General features: G+C 37.8%; 2 protein-coding genes across 3 annotated transcripts in view; both read left to right on the forward strand.

The window, feature by feature from the left end:
• The first annotated feature begins 81 nt into the window (after positions 1–81).
• Positions 82–14303, forward strand: fgd5b (FYVE, RhoGEF and PH domain containing 5b). Its single transcript, XM_027007889.3, has 21 exons — positions 82–283; positions 1139–3653; positions 4536–4641; positions 4719–4777; positions 6010–6040; positions 6753–6859; positions 6992–7112; positions 7428–7503; positions 7816–7866; positions 8464–8522; positions 8823–8894; positions 9022–9090; positions 10044–10127; positions 10299–10381; positions 10461–10554; positions 11981–12109; positions 12198–12300; positions 13056–13171; positions 13348–13470; positions 13677–13819; positions 13938–14303. Exons 1-21 carry the CDS (start codon positions 274–276, stop codon positions 13972–13974), a joined length of 4188 nt encoding a protein of 1395 aa, XP_026863690.3. The 5' UTR covers positions 82–273; the 3' UTR covers positions 13975–14303.
• A 4802-nt stretch (positions 14304–19105) lies between these two features.
• The window catches only part of prkcda (protein kinase C, delta a), a 9565-nt gene continuing 9095 nt past the window's right edge, over positions 19106–19575 (forward strand). Inside the window, exon 1 of one of the 2 annotated variants that reach the window (XM_081717601.1) lies at positions 19106–19399. The gene's annotated coding sequence lies outside the window, so the exon portion shown is untranslated. The remainder of the gene's footprint in view (positions 19400–19575) is intronic. The other variant, XM_027007897.3, reaches the window with a different exon arrangement.

Consider the following 19575-nt stretch of genomic DNA (forward strand, 5'->3'; position numbering starts at 1 on the left):
CTGGCGTGTTTCCTCAGGAAGCAGTACAAGAGGAGACGCCTCCTGTCCCGCGCTGAACGCTAGAGTAGTCTCGTGCGACAATGTGTGCGTGCTGCGCACCATAGTAATCGCAGTCCACCGATGCACAATATAGAGAAGGCTTGTTCTTGGGCAATAACAGTACGTTATAGCAAACCATTAAACGTCTGCTCCGCTATACGCATCTACTGCATTTTTAACCTTTATCTGAAAACGTCGCTTCTAAGTGGGATATGAGACAGACCATGTGCCAAAATGAGTTCAGGTGAGTTTATAATTTAAATACGACAATCGAATAAAGAACGTCAGTGAGACTAGGTTTTTTTGTTTTTTTTTTAAATTAAAATAGTGGCGTGCATGACTCAGCACGGACGTAGTTTATTTTAAAATGTCTTAAAGACTGCTATGACTCGCAATACGTATTTTCGTACAGAGTCCAAGTTTTTTGCAGTGGTTTTTGCATGCCCCTTTTGCCATGTATGCCCTTAGGTTATCGTTCATGCTGTTGTACAAAAAGTTTCAACACATATGACAATGCATAGTCTTGAGTGTGAAAAAAGAATGTTACATCTTCTGTCAGAACTTTGTATCCTGTTTTATGTGACTATGTATTTTACCCCAGATTAACATAGGTTATGCATTATTGTTGCTAATAATGCGTTGTTGCTAATGCTTTTGGAAGGGTCATTATGAGAAAATGTTAACAAACGAAAAAGAATGGCAAAATAAGAGTGACACCTGGCAGGCATCGTCCATGGATTGGAAATTCATGGAATGGAAATTTTGTATCATTTGTGATATATATATATATATATATATATATATATATATATATATATATATATATATATATATATATATATATATATATATATATATATATATATGGAACATTATTCAAAATCAGCAGAATGTAATTAGAAGATTACTGAGATGGCATTACCTTTTAGATTTTATTACTGACTGTGAAAATGAATTAGCAACCTTCAAAAAATGTTTTCCTTTATGTTAAGATGGACCATGAACTTTTATTTGGGGAATATTATTTTGAGGTGAATGAATTACATTTTAAGACTTAGTATGAGACCATTATATAATTTAAATATGTCATGTGTTTCAGAATTACAGGAACATAACCTGGACTACACATCACAGACTTATACTCAGAGTGCTTGTAAGGGGCAGTTTGGCGCGCAAGTGCTTGGAAAGCGCTTACATTTTCAGGGAAGTAAATCAACCATTGCCTCCAAACCAAGATCAAACTCCCAGCAGTTGTACAGCTCAAAGAATTACTCGAAGAGACAAACTAATAAAAATCTAAAGCCTGTTAATCTGGACCAGCACATGCCTAACATCCATCGGAATAAGATGCTCAGACGATGGAAGGAATCAAGACAGAAGGAGGCTCTAGAACAAAGGGAGGAATCAAAAACATGGAAAAATATAGAACGAAAAGAGGGGGCCATGAAGGGGGTGGAGTTAACACAAGCAGATAAGAAAGAATGGGATGACGTGCTGGGACCTGGAGAGGAGTTGGGCTGTGGGGAGGAACTAGCACAGAGTGGTGAATTAGATTGGGAGGTAGGTTTAGAACAGGGGAAGGAATTTGACTCTGATGAGGGTAAGGATTCACTGGAGCTTCTTTCTGACTCCTGCAGTGACAGAGAGGAGGAAATGCGAGCAGTGGTAGGATGGCTGAATAGGGAAGAGGAAGGGTGGGAAGTGGTTAGGAATAGTAAAACCGGATCACTCAAGGTTCCTGTTGATGGTTGCTTTGTTGTGCAGTCAGCTACACAAAAATGTGATGAGCAAATAGTGCACAATGATGGCCTGAACATTAATCAAACCCACACATCTGTAAAGTTATATGACAAAGCATATACTGATGGATTATTCACTGATGAAATGTTTTCAAATAGATTTTACCAAAATCACATATTTTCAAATGAAATTAACACTAATGAGTTGTGCTTAGACAAAACTGACACAGTTTGCATGTTCCCAGATGTCTGTGATGCAGGTGAGGCATTAGCAGATGTAGATGGACTCTTTGAGTGTGATCTCTTTGAGCAGAGTAAACCATCTGGGACATTAGAGATAGAGGAGGTGGGCGATCATGGGGATACAGTGATGCTGTCTGTGGGAGAGGGCTCAGAGAGCTCAAATGGATCATTATCTTCTTTCATTGAAGAGTATGGTAAAGAAAGTAAACAAGATGATAAAGAGCTGTTAGAAAACCCTTCCCCATTGCTTGGGAAATCTTCCCCGGATATGCAAACTGGAATATCTCAGGATCCATCACATACAGATGATCCATTAGATCTAAAGTCAGACAGAGAAGCTGGTATTCTCTCTGAGTTGTCTCACCAGCCTGGTTCATCCTCTTCTTCACTGTGTTCATCTGAGGCCATGACAACGTATGATGAAATGGAAAGAAATTATGCCATTCCAAGCCAATCTGCATTGTCCAAGTCTACATCAAGTGACTTCAGTATGACTTCTGAATTGGAGCTACCATTTGCCTCTTCAGCTGTTTGCTTTAAACCAATACACAAGAAGTCACAGCAGACACAAGTGGAGCAATGTGATGGACAAAAGGAAGAGAGTTCAGAAGTCCAAGATGGTCAGTCAGTCATAGCAACTGAAAGGTCACAGGCTGTCCCAGAAGAGCATGTGTATGAAGAAACTGAACCAAAATTTCAAAGCAAAACCTTCTTGCAGACCAGGAAATATTTAATGACTCGTTCCATATCAGTGGAAACTCCCCCTAATGGACTGAACCAAATGAGCCCCACATTATCAGGAAAGGAACGCTTAATGCTACACCCACAATCATGCTACAGACACAATTTCCTTGGAGATAGCTTGCCTACTCTAACGGGTTCATTAGGATGTCTCTCACAAGAGAGTTCCTGCCCTTCTAATGATCTATGCATTAATACTATGCAAATACCACCTCCTTTTGAACTGTCTTCTATCACAAAGAGGCCAATAAGAAAGAGTACACCTGCTCTGCCAAATGATATCTCCGCCTCCTGTAGGAAACTTGACTTTGGCTTTAAACGTTACTTTTTGCCATTGCGTTTTCTAAGAAAATCTGAAAGAAGAAGCTTGGCAGATAGTCGCTCAGTCTCCTCCAGGTCCTCTTCAGAATCAAGTCCACAAGAATCTTGCAAAAGATTCAGTATAATCAGGCAAAATGTAGGCACTATTGAGCCTCAAAGGGCACATAATTGTTCACTACCATCATCCCCGTCTTCCTTCCTTTTGCACAAGAACAAGCAAAGGCCAGGTTTAACCACACATCACAATAACAGTGTTACTGTTACTACTGCTCCCAGCTCATGGGATATGTTAGGGGTGGAGCCAGATGACTTTGTTCATTACCCCTTTGTCAAGCCCCTTCCCTTTTTGAAACCTCGTTCTTTCTCTTCCCCCAATGTTGACTCTTCAGTGTATGAGAATGTATTAAATACAAACCCCCACTATGAGAATGTGCAGCTTCGCCTCTTAAATCCTTCCAGTCAGAATCAGAGAAGTCAGAGTTCAGCCAATGACACTGATGGTTATGTCGATATGAGCAGTCTACCGGGCTTTCAGAGCAAAGGCCAGTCATCTGAGCAAGAAACGGAGAGGTACAACTTTATCTTCATTCAATTTAACAGAGATGAAAAGTGTAATCATAGATTCCATGAAATAATATCACCATATCACCATAATATACCAGTTGCAATATTTTACATATTTGTGGGATGTAGTTTAAGTGTATTAGAGGCAGAGAGGATTAAGAACTGCTGTTCTAACCCTGCCTACATGTGGAACATGCTTTGCTTAAAAGCTGAATGAAAAGCAATCTGTGAAAGATTGTGAGACTGTTCAGTTAGATTTATTTACACAGATCTAGTAGATGTATTCTCCTGAGTATTTGACCCATGACTGAACTATATAATTATTGTAAATGTCTAAATTAGTTAATCAGCAAAATTTTGTACACCTTCCTATTAACAAAAATTTGGAAAGAAAACCAAGACAGAATTTCAAGATAAACAGGATGTTTCAGAGAGAGGTCCTTCATCAGCTGCGCATATATATATATATATATATATATATATATATATATATATATATATATATATATATATATATGAAGACGATTCCACGTGATTAACTGCAGTGTACTGTAGTAAGAGATGTAGAGATATTAAAAAGTGTAGTAAAATCCAGAGAAACAGAACATTTAGGACAGAACTTTGCACTTTGCTTAAACTCTGGAAACTGTGTTTTTATCTAATTTTTAATTTTTTAATATCTCCTCTTTCTGCTCTCCCTCTCTCTTTATATTATATTATATATATATAATATATTATAAAGAGAGAGGGAGCGAGAGATCTTACTACAGTACACTGTAGTTACCCACCTGGAATTGCCTTCGAATATGTGTGTGTATGAGTGAGTATGTGTCTGTGTGTGTGTGTAGAAATTCTTCAAATTGTGTGTTGACTGTTTTGTCTTTTTAGTGCCTACACTATCTGCTCTCCTAATGTGTGGTGTGATGGATCAGTGAGTGTATCTGTAGGCATGCCTTGTACAAAAAAGGAGGAGAGGAAGTCATCTGAAAGACTGGTAAGCTCTGTGTGTGTCCCTCTGTGTCTGTGTGTGTGTTTAAGTGTAGTTTTACCAATGCCTTCTTTTCTTTTCAGACTGTAAATTATTCTAGAGCATGTTATACTGCGAAGGAACTACTAGACAGTGAGACACAGTGAGTATCACATAAAACATTTAATAATTTTTTGGCATTTTATTTTTGTCTTGTATAATTTAATAGAACAACTGAAAGACATTTAGATAGTTCTGCCCATTTTTTAAAAAGGTTATTTATCCTATCTTAAGTGAGCATAAGGCAACAAATACAATTAAAGAGTGATTTAAATGTTATTAATCATTGCACAGAGGAACTACATTAAGATTGAACTTGCAACCCACTAAAGTCCCCAAGGGAATTTTTTAGAGCTGTGTAAAGTGCGCATAGTGAGAGAGATTAGTGAGAAGTGAGGAGATAATACTAAAAGTATGCACATCGATATTCAGACCTCAGAGGTTCTGCTCAGGGAACTTTTCTCTTGTGTGAAAAACATATTCCCCAATAGCTGTACAGAAGAACAACCGATAATTCTTGCATCCTTTACAATATGGAAGGGTTGCCCAGAAAATCATCTTAAACAAATGATTAGCACAAGTCTTCTCCATGTATTAGATGACTTATTATTTTTAACCTAATTGACCAACTGTAACCACCAAATCTAAATCCAGCTCTTGCTGTCTGCCTTATTTAGTTATATGTAATATAGTTATATTTAGTTATATGGAAAACTCATACACTTCACAGCAACTGTAAAAAAGGTGGCTGTAGTGTCTGGATATGCATGTTAGCCTCAAAAACTGGCTCACTACAAAAGATAGCCATGGTATAATGAGGTGCACATAATTTTTGTCACTCAGTATTTGCCCAGTTCCTAAACAATCCCTCTTCAGGATGTGGTGATTCACTACTTAGCAGTGGCAAAAAACATTGCAAAGACAACTATAACAGCAAATAATATTTTATATAAAAAGAAACAATCACAATGTTGTTCACAGCTGGGTAAAAGGAAAATAAATTGATAGTAATCGTAGAATATGAAAGAGCCATAAATAATTAACATGTTATGGGAAGAAATGTGTTTAATATGTTTCTTGTATGGTATAATCTTTAAGGACAAGTATGTTGAATCACTATACTTCAGTAAACAAAAATGCATATGTAACGGAGTTTTCTGTTAAATGTAAAAGTTTATACTATAGCGCTATAATAATTTTGTTATTTAATATTTAACATTGTGGCATTGGATATAATTTGAAAGGTTATCTTTACTGCAACAATTTGTAAAATTATAAGAATCACAATTAATGTAAGTTTTGTGTGTGTGCCGTTGCCTTTTGTGTTTCTCTAAGGCATGTAAAGACTTTAAAGCTTCTTAGTGAGGTATGTAATGTATGTGAATGCATCATCTCTAAATGTGTTTAATTGTATGTATATGTATAACTTAGGACAAGTGTTTTATCAGAAATATAGCACAAAAATGATCTGATAATCATTATTACTGATTTCAGTCATATAATATAAAACAGTTCCAAGAATGGTAAATAAAATGTTTTTTAATTAAGGCTTGCACCTAAAGCTTACAGACTAGTGTTGTGATCTCAAGAATCTTTCTCAGGTTTGCCAAAATGAAAATGTACGCTATGCTGTAATAGTTTCATCCACTGAATGATGTTAATTTGATATCAGCCTAAAATGCAAATTTCAGTTATGGAGATTGCATAATTATTTTTAGATTGATGTACAGCTAAAAGTGAATGAAAGTGACTTTGCTTCTTTTTGTCCTTTGATCTTGATTCTTTGACTGTTCTGCTCTAGCAAAAAAGTAATTGCTTGCAACTGCATATAACAAAATCTTAGCTAATTTCATCAGCTTTATATGTGATGTTCTTTGATTGCATCGTCTGCAAGCAATGCTTGTGTAAACAAACCAAGTAGAGCTTCAAGAGATGAAGGTTTGGATTGTTTACTTTTTGTTATTGCATCAAGAGGAGCAACCTATTTTCTTTTAGCTTTATTACTAATAAAGGTTCAGGACCACCCAACCGCTTCTCTAAAAGCATACAGTTTGTGTATGTTTTTTTAAAAACTGTAGAATATAGATGCAAATGAGAAGCTGAGAGAATTTTGGGGTGAATTACCTGTGATTTATTCACTCCACCAAGACCTGATCTCCCAACTGGAAACCCGCATCAAAGAGTGGTAAGACAACCAATTAGAAAGTTAAATATTCATGTATGCATTCAGTTCATTCATCCATCTTTTGTTTTGTTTAGTTTTGTTTTGATTTTCTTTATATTCCATAACCATTCTGCTGTTCTCTCTCCTGCTAAGGGATCAAAACGACGGCATCGCTGACATCATCTTGGCCAAGAAGGTGGACTTTTCTGTTTTTTCTTCCTTCATCAGTCACCATGACAACCGAATGAAGGCTCTGGATGAAATGGACAACACAGTGAGATATCATCTTAATTTATTCTGCTCTTTTAAAAAGAGACTGACAAACCAGGTCCAGTGGAGACCCAGTACCTGTTGTAAATTCTTTGTTGTAAATTCTTTCATTGTTTTATTCTGTAAACCAGTTAGAGAAATGTAATCAAGCTTTATTGGAGAACTCTGTAAGGGTGCCATGGTGAAATCATTCCTTAAACGTTAATCCATAGACCACATACTTGCAATTTAGGATCAACTTCCTATTCAGTGCATAAGTGGACTGATGCTTAGAAATTTGTATGTATAACTACATCACAGTAGCTTTATCTCTCAACAGCTGGATGGGAACTGTCTGAAGCAGCAGTTGCTGCAGGTTATAGTGAGAGTTCTACAGTACCATGTGCTGTTAACAGGTAAAACATTAAACCCAGCTGCTGTGTTTGTCTAAACATGCCTAAGCTATTACACATTCCACACCAGTTAGAAATAAACTGACCAAGCACCAGAATATTCCTGAAACAAACTGTCTACCTAGAGCCTAAACAGATCTAGTGTATGTACCAATATAACATTTCTGGTTTAATGTGTGCTTCCCTTATGTGCCAACCTCTTATTAACCCCCAATTACTTCCCAAGCTGTTTCCCAAATATACGTTTGTCTGTATTTGTGTCCATATTTTGTTTGTTATTTCTTTCTAACACACCGTCCAATTTATCTTTGTCAGATTACCTGAATAATATTTCACCAGACTCCAGAGAGTACGAGGATGCACAGGGTACAATACAATTATGGATATTTTCTCAGTGTAATTTGCTAGGGTGACTAGCATGACATAAATCTTAAGAAACCATTTTATCTCGTCTATGTACATGTAGACTGTATATTTGACTTAAAGACTTGGCTACTTGCATTCATAAATCAAAATTTTTAGGTTTCATTAATGAGATTAGTATTTTTGTCACAATATGTCACAAAGGTTTGGCATTAGGGCTGTGAGGTTTTGGTACCCTATGAGTGTCCAACATGTTTGTTGTTTTTGTGGCAGCCGTTTTGGCCCTCATCACTGCAATGTATAATAATGTGCTCAACATGTGGGCTCTTATCACCAGATCTCCTTGGGAAATATTCCCAAAATATTGGGAAATATTGGCTATATGTCATATCTCATATTCACTTCCAGGCATGTAGCCTTTAACCCTAACATCCAGATCTTATTTTGCCTATCATTCTTGAGACAGCTAGATTTATCATCAGGCTGTCTTTGTGTGTGTGTATATGTATGCTTGTTGTGTAGTGTGCATCCTGTTTGTGGATGACGTCAGTGTAATTGTGCTACTCTCTTTGTTCCATGTGCTTTTGTGCTTTGCCTCAGCTGCTTTGGCTGTGGTCTCAGATGTAGCTGATCAGGCAAACAACAACCTCAAGAATGGAGTGAGTTGTACACTGTGTGTGTGTGTGTGTGTGTGTGTGTGTGTGTGTGTGTGCGTGCATGTGCTGTTTTCCAAATGACAATATAAAAAACCTGTTGTAACACAGTGGAGTCGGTTTGCTTGTCCCCTTGAGGCTTTTTTATGCACAAAGTTAATCTTTTATTAAAAAACAAAGAGCTAAAGGATATCCGTTGGTGTAGCCATAGCAATATTTAGCTACTGTATCATACTAAAGGTAGTAATGGTGTGTGTGTGTGTGTGGGAGGCTGGCTGTTCCTCTAATTGTTTGTTTATGTCTCAGGCGGATCTCCTGCGTCTGGTCCGTATTGAGCACAGTGTTCTGGGTTTGAAGAACCTGCTCCAGCCTGGGAGGGTGAGAGAATCAAACAGTCAACACTTGCATGACCCTCTTACACCCTTCAAACATTTACATCAGAATTACGGAATGAAACTGCTGTGTGTGTGTGTGTGTGTGTGTGTGTGTGTGTGAAATGTCTTAGCTCTTTGTGAAAGAAGGAACTCTCATGAAGGTCAGCAGGAAGAGCAAACAGCCTCGTCACCTATTCTTGGTATGCCACCTTAATTGTTAGAAGGTTCAGGTGTACAGATATGTGCTTTACAATTTTGGTTTCCCCTCTTTTTTAGTTAATGAGACAAGTAACAACAATAAAAAAAAATCAAAAAAGATATTTTATTCAACCCTATTGTCTGATTCTCAGCTTTTCCCACACTGTCAGTGATGCCCTTGGGATTTTTTAGAATCAGATTTCCTGGCAGGATGTTTTTGCCCTAGCAGTCTACTGTGTGTGTGTGTGTGTGTGTGTGTGTGTGTGTGTGTGTGTGTGTGTGTGTGTGTGTGTGTGTGTGTGTGTGTGTGTGAGTGAGAGAGAGAGAGAGAGAGAGAGAGAGAGAAATACTTTTAAGCTTGTCTCAGAGAGACATTCAACTCAGAGAAGAAATGGAATGGCAGTGGCAGGCAACAGAACAGAAATATGTAGCCCATGGTGATAGGCATTGATAGGCATTGAGTGAGCAGCACTCAGACAGTAATGCAGCAACTACAGTCTAAATCACTAATGTTTTTATTGCATGTATTAGAGTGGCATTCTATAAGTGCATTTGGTTAAGCTACTGAAAGAACTAATCCTTATAAAGTTATTCTATTTGGACTGAGATTTATCTCTGTCTTGTACAGTAGCAATCACCAATCTTTTCTATAAAACTGATGATACTAGAGGAGGTAGCATACATATGTGTGTATGCATGTATGTATGTGTGTGCATAAAATAAATTAACAGTAACCTTTTGTGAGTATTTTGCCAAGTGAAATGGCACAACTTTGTAGACAAAATGCTGTTTCTCGGGCCCTCTTGTGGTCTACCACCAAATTACTGTTCCACCAAATTACAGATCTATACTGACTCATTAAACTGTCCTGTATAAATGTTTCTTACTTAACTTCTGTAACTTGCCATTACATGGGCTGATGTGTTGCTTTTCTCTTCTGTGTTTTGTATTGCAGATGAGTGATATAATGCTTTACACATACCCCCAACAGGATGGCAAATACAGGCTCATTAACACTTTAGCACTGACAGGGATGGAGGTAATAGACCCACAATGGGTTCTAAGCGCTACAGTGCATAGAGTGTCATGATGGTTTTATTCTACAAAAAACAATGACGCAATCTTGTCCCAATACAACACAACTGCAACACTGTATTATCATGCAATTTTAAAATATTTGTTACATTTTTTTAAAAAAAACTACCCCCAGGTTACTAAACTGCTGGTGGAAAATAATTATCAGAATGCCCTGAAGATTGAGGTGAAAGATATTTGTATCACTCTTTCAGCATGGCAAGTAACACACACTCACACACATACATAAACACACCAACCCATATGGGTCTTCTGATGTATGTGTTTCTGTTTGTAGTACTTCTATTGAGAGGGATGACTGGTTTGTTACACTGAATCGGACAATAGCTGACCTTGGTTCATTCCTGGAAGTTCCATCTGGTGGTTTTAAGGTGAAGTGATCTCTAATAACTTCTACTGCATATGTAAAAGATTAATCATTTTTACCTAATGACAATGATCTGTTCTATTACACTGAAGCACACTAGAAATGTGATAATTTTCAGTGCCAATAGGCAACTGATGTTAGGGGCTGGTTACACTTTGTTAAATAGCTGGATACACTTTCAGTTTAACATTAGAGAGATTATAAAGACTAAATGTTTTGTAATAGCATACTGGAAAGTACTCTGTTTTCATCACACATGGTTGATGGAAGTTTTTCTTTGTCATAATGTGTACAGAAATTGGTGGGAAAACCCTTTTGTTTTCTTGTTCTTTTAGCTCTCAGTAGTTTCATATTTGTGGTTCAGAATAGTTATACCACCACCCTTAAAGTAAAACCCATTATTTGAATCAGTATTTTAATTAGAAAACATTATTTAATGTTAATGAATTTACTGAAACATTTTCAGTAAGTATCTTCTTAAGTAATATGAGAGATCTTTAAGTAGAAAGATAAACATAAATCTAAATTTAAAATGTTATTTTAACAGTTTAAGCAGCCAAGTTTGTCATTTCTTTGCTGTCTAGATGTGTGAAAGGGCCTTATCACACATTCCGCTGACATGCAAACTGCGTGTTTCCATATTAGTCAACCAAGAAACCTGAATAATGGCAGGGCTAAATCTAATGCTCATACAGTTTGGAATGTGATCAGGACTGACTAACTGCTTCTGGAGGTGTGAATGCAATCTGGTAAGACTAGGTACATTCTGTGTGGAAAGTCAGCAGTGCTGTTTAAAAATGGTACCTTCTGGGCACCTGCCGGTGCAATGCTGGCGAGGGCTTGTAATGTGAGAAAAAAGTGAGATCCACTCACTAACAGCCAGGTATAAATGCAAGAATAACCTTCTTGTTTTTTAAATAGCACACATATGTGCACTGTGTGCATATATTTAATGCCAGCTGTAAAAGGTGAATTCTGATCTCTATCCTAATTATTGCAGTGTTACTTTTACTAATGACAGATATTAAAAAGAATTATGACTTCTGCATAGTGTACTTTGAAGCTGCTGAGGCATCAGAATACTCTGTTTTATGTTTTGGGGTGTGTGGCTGGGCCATCTGTCTTAGTACATTGCTGTTTGGCATACACATGAATATGATATTTGTTGAATATCCTAATATCCTCTTCCTTTATGTGGCCAGAGTGTCTGAAAAAGCGAGGAGGATATTCATTAAACATCACATCCCTGTGCACTACAAACATAGTAGTAGCATACTAAGGCAGGCACTCATGTTTCCCAAGGACTGTTCCCTGGTACACTTGTCTGACATGCGCCATAAATACATTAGGAACTGACAGTTTTTTTGCTGCAGATACCATTACTAAGAATAGCTCAATTAAAATATTTTTTTCTCCCTTGGTTTGGGCAGAAGCCAGGAGTGTGTCTCGGAGAGAATGCTCCCTCCATGGTGTCCGTCTCACAGGTAGCAGTGTGCATGAACTGCCCTGTTCATTTCAGCCTCACACACCGAAGGCACCACTGCCATGCCTGTGGCAAGGTAAAAGCATACACACCCACACAGGCACACACAAACACATACAAATACTTATAGTTTACACATTTTATGTATATTGCATTGATTACAGGTTGTGTGCAGAGACTGCTGCAGGAACAAAGTCCCTCTCAAATACATGAAGAACAAACGAGCAAAAGTTTGTGATAAGTGCTACAGTGAGCTTTCAAAGCATGGTATGCATCAGTATGAATTTAACAGTGATGGCATCATTGCACTGCAGTAGAGGACCATGAAAGTCGTGCACATCATGCCTGTGAACAGCAGTGGTTTGGTCATTCAACAATGGTGTATAGATGGTAGATCAGGAAGGCATGACAGCAGTACACACCCACGCCCAAAATACACACACCTTCATGATCAGTTCAGTGATAGATAGCAGTACTTGGAGCTGGCTGTCACTAAAATAGAAGAAAATGGAAGATACATTTACCACCCACTTTATTCAAAAAATGTATTGATTGATATAACTTGAAAATGTACAGTGCGCATCACCTATTAACCACAGCCCATCTGCACAATTTATGTGATACATCCTCCGACTCAGTGGTCAGTGTTTGACCACAGGACTGCTACTGACTGGATATATTTGGCAGAACACTATCAACCCTGCAGTGACATTGCCATGTGGAAAGGTTCCAGCCACTCTGCTGTGCCTGACACACTCATACCAGCAGTACACCAGTACCCTATCAGTGTCACTACTGTGTTGCTCCAGTATTCAATTAAAATTAGGTCAGCAGTGGTCATGTAGCCAGAAACTGAGCAGTGATGACTAGGGTAGAGTGTGGCTAACAAATTGGGTGACAATGCCCCTACAAAACATGCGTACGTAATTAAATGGAATAAGTGTAATTGCAAGACAGTGTACCTACTGTAAAAAAAAAAAAATGTTGCCTATTCAGACAGTTTCATCAAATATTTTATTCAGAAGGAGATGTTGCCATGGTAACCGAAAACCTCAGCCGACCACTATCGGCTGTATTCCAGAACATCCACCCTCCCAACCTGTGGAGGGGTCGAAAGGGCCAGGTCTCCTTTAACCAGGTAACCCCACCACTACACAGGTCTCTCGCTGATTTTGTTTAGCTATGACAGGTTTAGAGTGCTGTTTAAATGCAGGTAGGGTGTTAAATGGCTTTTCTTTCTGTGGGGTATGTCTGTCTGTGTGTGTGTGTGTGTGTGTGTGTGTGTGTGTGTGTGCGTCTGGTATGGTTGTGCAGGTGACAGGATCAGAGGGGGAAATGAGTGGGACTCTGCAGAGGAGTCGAAACAGTAAGCGGAGCTGGAAGAGTCTATGGTTTCTTCTGAAAGATAAAGTGCTTTATACATACCCACAGCCTGAGGTAACATACAATTAACACAAAAACGTCAATAAAAATCATCCACGGGGAAAAATATTATTTCTCTCTCTGTCGCTTTCTGTTTCACTCTCTCTAATCTTTCGTTCTGTCTCTCTTTATCTCTCACACCCTCTAATCTCTTGCTCTCTGTTTCATTGCTTCTAATCTCTGTTTCATTCCATCAAATCTCTCTCTCGCTCTCTCTCTAGGAGAGGCTTGCCTGTGAGTCTCTTCCTCTGTTGGGCTTCTCAGTGAGGTCAGAGAGTGAAGGAGACAGCAGCATGTTTCAACTCTACCATAAAACCACACTCTACTATACGTTCAAGGCTCAGGACATGCACACTGCACAGAGGTAAACCACATTAATGTCCACATTATGCATCAACAGAGTTTCCTTTTTATATGGAAAAGTTAGCAGTTAGCATATAATATGTAGATCACATTCATGTAAATTGTGTGCTGTTTCTAAGGTGGGTGAATGCCATGGAAGAGGCTACAGTTCTATAGCTGATGCCATCTTGGAAGGGAAGTTTTCTTCTGCGATAATAATACTCAGTGGCTAAGAAGGAAGATAAAAATCAACACCTGACAGATGAGTAATCAAAGATAGTCTAACGTGATAGAGCCAAATTTTATAATGCTAGCGAGGAAATGTTTACTCATTAAAACACCTTTAGATTTGGTTTCAACTCCATGACATGTTACCTAATACAATGAGATGGAACCAATCAAACACAAGCTTTTTTTTTGTCCAAAGACCAACTGATGTCACAAGATACAACTTTTGAAACTTTTCAAAATCCTGAAATTGGTTATTAAAGGAGCAATAATCACTTTTTCACGTGTAATCTTTTCCCTAGATTTTTAGAGATGAGTCAAAGCTACACAATATTCCATCTGCCTGTGTTATTTCGGTTAATTGTTGTATGTTATAATCCTTATAACCTCCTCCTCCTCTCCTCATATATATATATATATATATATATATATATATATATAAACAAACAAACTTGTGAATTGAATATAGAGGTTAAAATTTCACTTATCCAAACATTTAACATTTAGTTTGATATATAGTGATCAGTCTAAGAGCAAACTGTCTTTGGATAAATGTTATACGGTAAGTGTGAATTTTTTGTTTACCGGGAAACAGACAACAGTTTACACATTCATGGGGCAGACACTCCCTCGCAACTCCACATGTATCACTATTATTTGTGACACACTCTTAGCTTTTGCAAAGCTGAGAACATCAGACATACACAAAAAATGTATGCACTAATACAAGATATCATGTTTGCAAGGATGTCTTGAATGTTTGGTCTTGCACAGTCACTCATTCCTGTATGGTCAGTGACATCATAGCATTTGTCTTCAACAAAACCACAAAATAATCATCACCATTTTATTGCTGAAGAGAAGATACTGTCTCTAAAATGTTATTTGAAATACAAGGAAATTAGGCTACATCATAAATTGTCCAAATAAATGATAAAATGGTGGGATTTAGGGAACATATAGTGTGGCTTTCCTTCTGGAACTTAAACTTAGTCTGATTCAAATCTGAGTCAGAATTACAAAACTGTACAGTTAAATTGTTTAATTTTGAGTGTAATAAATCTTTCTCCTTTTTTTTTGGCATCCAGGGCACATTTTCAAACCAGTACTCAAATTAAATCCTCTTTCTCAGAGTCTCAAACATTTGTAAGGGGTGGTGTTTGCTCCCTAGTGAATAACATAAATAGCACTTTTTTCATGATTGGCACATGAGGTAGGACTGCCTTAAATTCTACACTTTAGTGCCAGCTGTGACCTCTAGGTGGCAGAACACCGCAAACCCAGACTCACAAACGGAAGAACATTTTTCTTAATGTGATATTGCTGGTTCAGCATCTGTATGCATGTGTATGTCAGGTTATAAAAACGGGCAGTTTTACTGAAACTCCAGAATTCATCTGAGTGATGGCATCCTGTAATTAAACATGTTTAAAGAGAGTAATTAAAAAGAGCATCATAGACATGAAGAGAAATGGGGAGAGAGAAGATGGCAGAAAGGAGCAGCAGTGCTGCCCTGTTTCCCAGTTCCCATAAGACTACCTGACCCAGAAAAGAGTAAAAGGAGGGGGAAGAGAGGAGTTTGTTTTCTGGGGTACCTGAAAGTTATAGGCACCTTGTCCCAAATAAGACCCGTATTTATCATTGGAACGCTTTCCTTTGCACTTTCCAGTCCTGTGTCACACTCGTCCCTCACTCCTGTCTGCCTGGTTGGCCTCGTTTTCCCTTTTAATGCCTTACCACATCTCATCTTCAGTGCTTATCTGCGGTTCATGTGTGATTGCCTATGTAGCTGTTTCCTGATTGTGCCCTAAGCAGTGAGGGTCTTTTATACCCCACAGATGTATGGTCTTAATTAGGTTAGTGGATGAGAAGTGTACCAGTCAAGCACAGAATGACTATGCATGCCAACTGCAACATTACCAACTGCTTGAATTAATGCTCAAACTCACTGACATGTTTTGACTCTAATGCCTGTGCTAGGCACCATCATAACCAGACCACTTAATTATTATTACATTTTTTCCCTGTTGGCTGGAGTCTTAACTTGAAGTTATTTAACTCCAAAAGTCCATAGGCTACTTTAAAATAATAAAGAAGAAACACTAGTCAAAGAATACTGAGAACCAAGATTCTAAAGACTTTAAAGTCATTAACATGAAAAACCTAGTGTCTTATAACCCTCATAAAATAATGAACCATGTAGTATTTTGAACATAATTGGCTAATTAAAGTCAATGAATGGCCAGAATAAGTGCTCAGTTAGGCTGTTGGTAAACCAGCCCACTCCTCTCATTTCATGATCTGTGGAAAATCACACAAACAAGCTTATGCATTGGAATCTGCTGTTCATGCTCATTCTACCTGTGCAGTAACATGGCCGTGTTAATTTAGTTTATCTTATGATGTGATGAAGAGTACACACACATAAAAGGACTTTTTCCATGTAAGGAAAAAATCAGATTCAGGTATCATAACAAAATAAATAGATACACTGCATATGATATATATATATATATATATTTTTTTTTTACAGTAGTATATATGTCAAAGTTAGTCATTTTATTGCATAATACAATATGTATTTTAACTCTGAGACCTATATGATGTACCATTTTTAAAAAAATACAAAGCATGTGTATGTGTATTGTACATGCCATTGTACATGTATGGTACATAATGTAAAAGTATGGTTTGAAAGTACATAAACTAGATGTAGATGTGAAAGTAGATAGACTAGAACGCTTTATATTCAAGGACATGCTTGCAACATGAACTTCTCAAAGGTAAAAATGGAGAAGAGGCGTGGCAAGAATGTATAAACACACTAGAAGGAGAAAGAGAAAAAGAACGGGAACAGAGGCCGTATTGTCACACTGACATTGTCCTGACATTTCTGGAGCTTAAGTACCTTATGTTCTTCTGCATTGCAGTAGAGGGAATCTGTGCTGGGTACTCTTTTCTACACTAGGCAACACTGTTCTGGTAGTCCCTCACTGTTTTGAAACACCACACATGCACCAGATGTGATTTCAAAATTGTACAACTCCAACCTTCTCTCAGAAATACTAACATTTCCTACTGTCCTTTTAATCTAGCTTTAATGCAACAGCAGGCTTCTTACATACTAACAGCATATACTGGTTTTGTTAACTCATGTCTGACTCAACCAGAAACTGGTACACTCCCATACCTCCAACCCTACCTAGACTCATTAGGAAATCCTGCCTGTGGCTCTTAATCATTTCCTTTAAACATTATTATTCCTAAATGTTGACAATGGATTGGAATAATTCTAAGTTAAAATAAAGAATCAGGTAATGTTGAACTCTCTTACTGTTCCTGAGATTAGCTGAATTTAATTATAGTGAATGCTTGCCATATTGTCTTATGAATGTATAGTTTTTCCAACGGCATTTTATAGTTATTTGATTCCACACAGGGGCTCTGACTTTAAACTTTCACAGTTAGTACAAATGCTATACTGTACATAAGACTTCCACCCACCATTTAGGCTGTTCTAAAACCTAATTATGAGGATACTTTCACTATCATCATGTTTCAGATTTCTCTAGGGAGGGTTTCTAAATGTTCCTAGTAGAGAAATCTTTAACTCAACTGAAGAAGAAATCGCCTTCTGCTGCTGTGAGCAGCAGATAAGGAGAGCTGGTCTCTTCTGATTCTCCTGCTTACCAGATATAGCCAACATCTCTCATTTGTCCTGCACAGAATGTTGTTTATACAACACTCTAAACTCTGTGTGTGTGCCTGTATGTGTATCTGTGGGTTAGACAGAGAAGATTATATAACACATTTTATTATAATGTGCAGCATATTAAATCTAATTTGTCAAGTGTCACATTAAAAAGTCACCAAGTAATAAGAGTATATAAATGTGTGGATGGCAGACATGATCTGGACCCAGTTTCAAATTTTGTGACCTGGGGACATTTGCTACAGAGGATGTTCATAGTAGACTGCAACAGATGCAACAGCTGAAAAAAAACTTGACATGTAACTCTTAAACTATTTTTAATTACATTGAGCACAGCATTCAAATTTGGCCACTTTCTCTTGTCTTTTCATCAGTAGTCCATTTAGACATCTATAACATTTAATGTGTAGATAAAGTAATGGGTGAAATTCTCTGAAAGGAAAGATTTGTTTTTGTTTTCTACATGAAATTCATGACCCCTGCTAAAGACCCCAGTATCAACTGTGAACACATCCCTTATGTCTGTCGTCAGTGGGCCACAGCAGGTTACAGCAGTGACTTTGGCATTCTAACTGATCAGAAATTCTGTGCTGGCCAAAAGCCTGAAGGTGGGCCTTTGGCCACTTTTACAATGCTATAAGCTGTGATAAATGTTATAAATGCTGGTGATCCATTTATTTCTTAATAGTTAAGTACTTCTGATTGGCCATACCTTAAAGATCATTTTTGTGATAATTTCTTTATTCTATTACTGAAGAGGAGATTAGAATGCATCATAGGTGTAGTTCTGGTCTCTCTTAAATATAATATGTATATGTCATTAAATATGATATTGAGTGTTCAGCTGGGGAGTAGCGTTGAAAACCAGTGCACCCCCAGTTCTGCGATACTAATCTAAACACACACACGCTCACAGATTGTGCTTTTCTCACCCACACACTTAAATCTAGGTCATATACTCCAGCACTGCGGACATACCGAGAGAAAACAGGACAAGACTGCTCACACGTTCGCAAACGCACAGACATGCGAACGAATGAAGAAACGTCTTTGCTGTTTAGTTAAATTCATATCAGTTTGACCACAGGTTGTAGGGTCTGAGGAGAGAAAATCCATTTTGCATCCATTTACATTAAGAAATCCAGTATTTTTCTCTAGTATGAAGACTGCAGCGGTGTCATGTCTTTATTGTCCTTAGCGTAACAAACTCCAATTTGCGATCCAGTATCGATAGGCTATATTCGTGAGGCCAGCTAAGAGAAAAAATAATGACACTTCAATGAAAGTGCATCAACTATTGCTCTTCGCAAGCTCAGTGAGGAGGTCACATACGCGTGCACACGCATTCACTCACACACACACACACACACACACACAACAAAAAAACAAACCATATCTTATACAAGCTGCTGTAGCCCACCTGTAGTACCGCTGTTTTTTTAGTTGGAAGTTTCAATTTGAGACTGCACGTACAATAAGTATGTAAGACGGACGTATACTAGTAAGTAACTAAGATAGAAAGTGAGCACCTGGGGGACGTCACTCTGCCCTACTTTGTAGAGAAGTCCTCGAACGCTCTGCACTTCCTCAAACGGTTGAATCACAGAACGAGAAACTGGGCGGAAGGGAAGAAGGGAAAACCCACTACTTTTTGCAAGAGAGGTAAGTAGGAAACGGAATTTTAGTTGGTTTGGGCTTACTATAAGTTCCCGATTTTAAAAATGTAGTTTGTGAACACTGAAAATTTTAGGTGTGGAGTGGAGGTGTGCCTGTACGATTATCTGCCTCTTTTCAAGGGTCTGCAAAAGGACTTAATTCAGTTATCGTGGCAGATACGT

Source organism: Electrophorus electricus, chromosome 7, assembly GCF_041902795.1.
Source record: "Electrophorus electricus isolate QZ-2024a chromosome 7, ASM4190279v1, whole genome shotgun sequence".
NCBI lineage: Eukaryota > Metazoa > Chordata > Actinopteri > Gymnotiformes > Gymnotidae > Electrophorus > Electrophorus electricus.

Coding starts and splice junctions, on each gene's coding strand:
- fgd5b (XM_027007889.3), top strand. Junction 9,091..10,043: donor AGCCTCGTCACCTATTCTTG/GTATGCCACCTT, acceptor TTTGTATTGCAG/ATGAGTGATATAATGCTTTA. Junction 13,172..13,347: donor GCCAGGTCTCCTTTAACCAG/GTAACCCCACCA, acceptor ATGGTTGTGCAG/GTGACAGGATCAGAGGGGGA.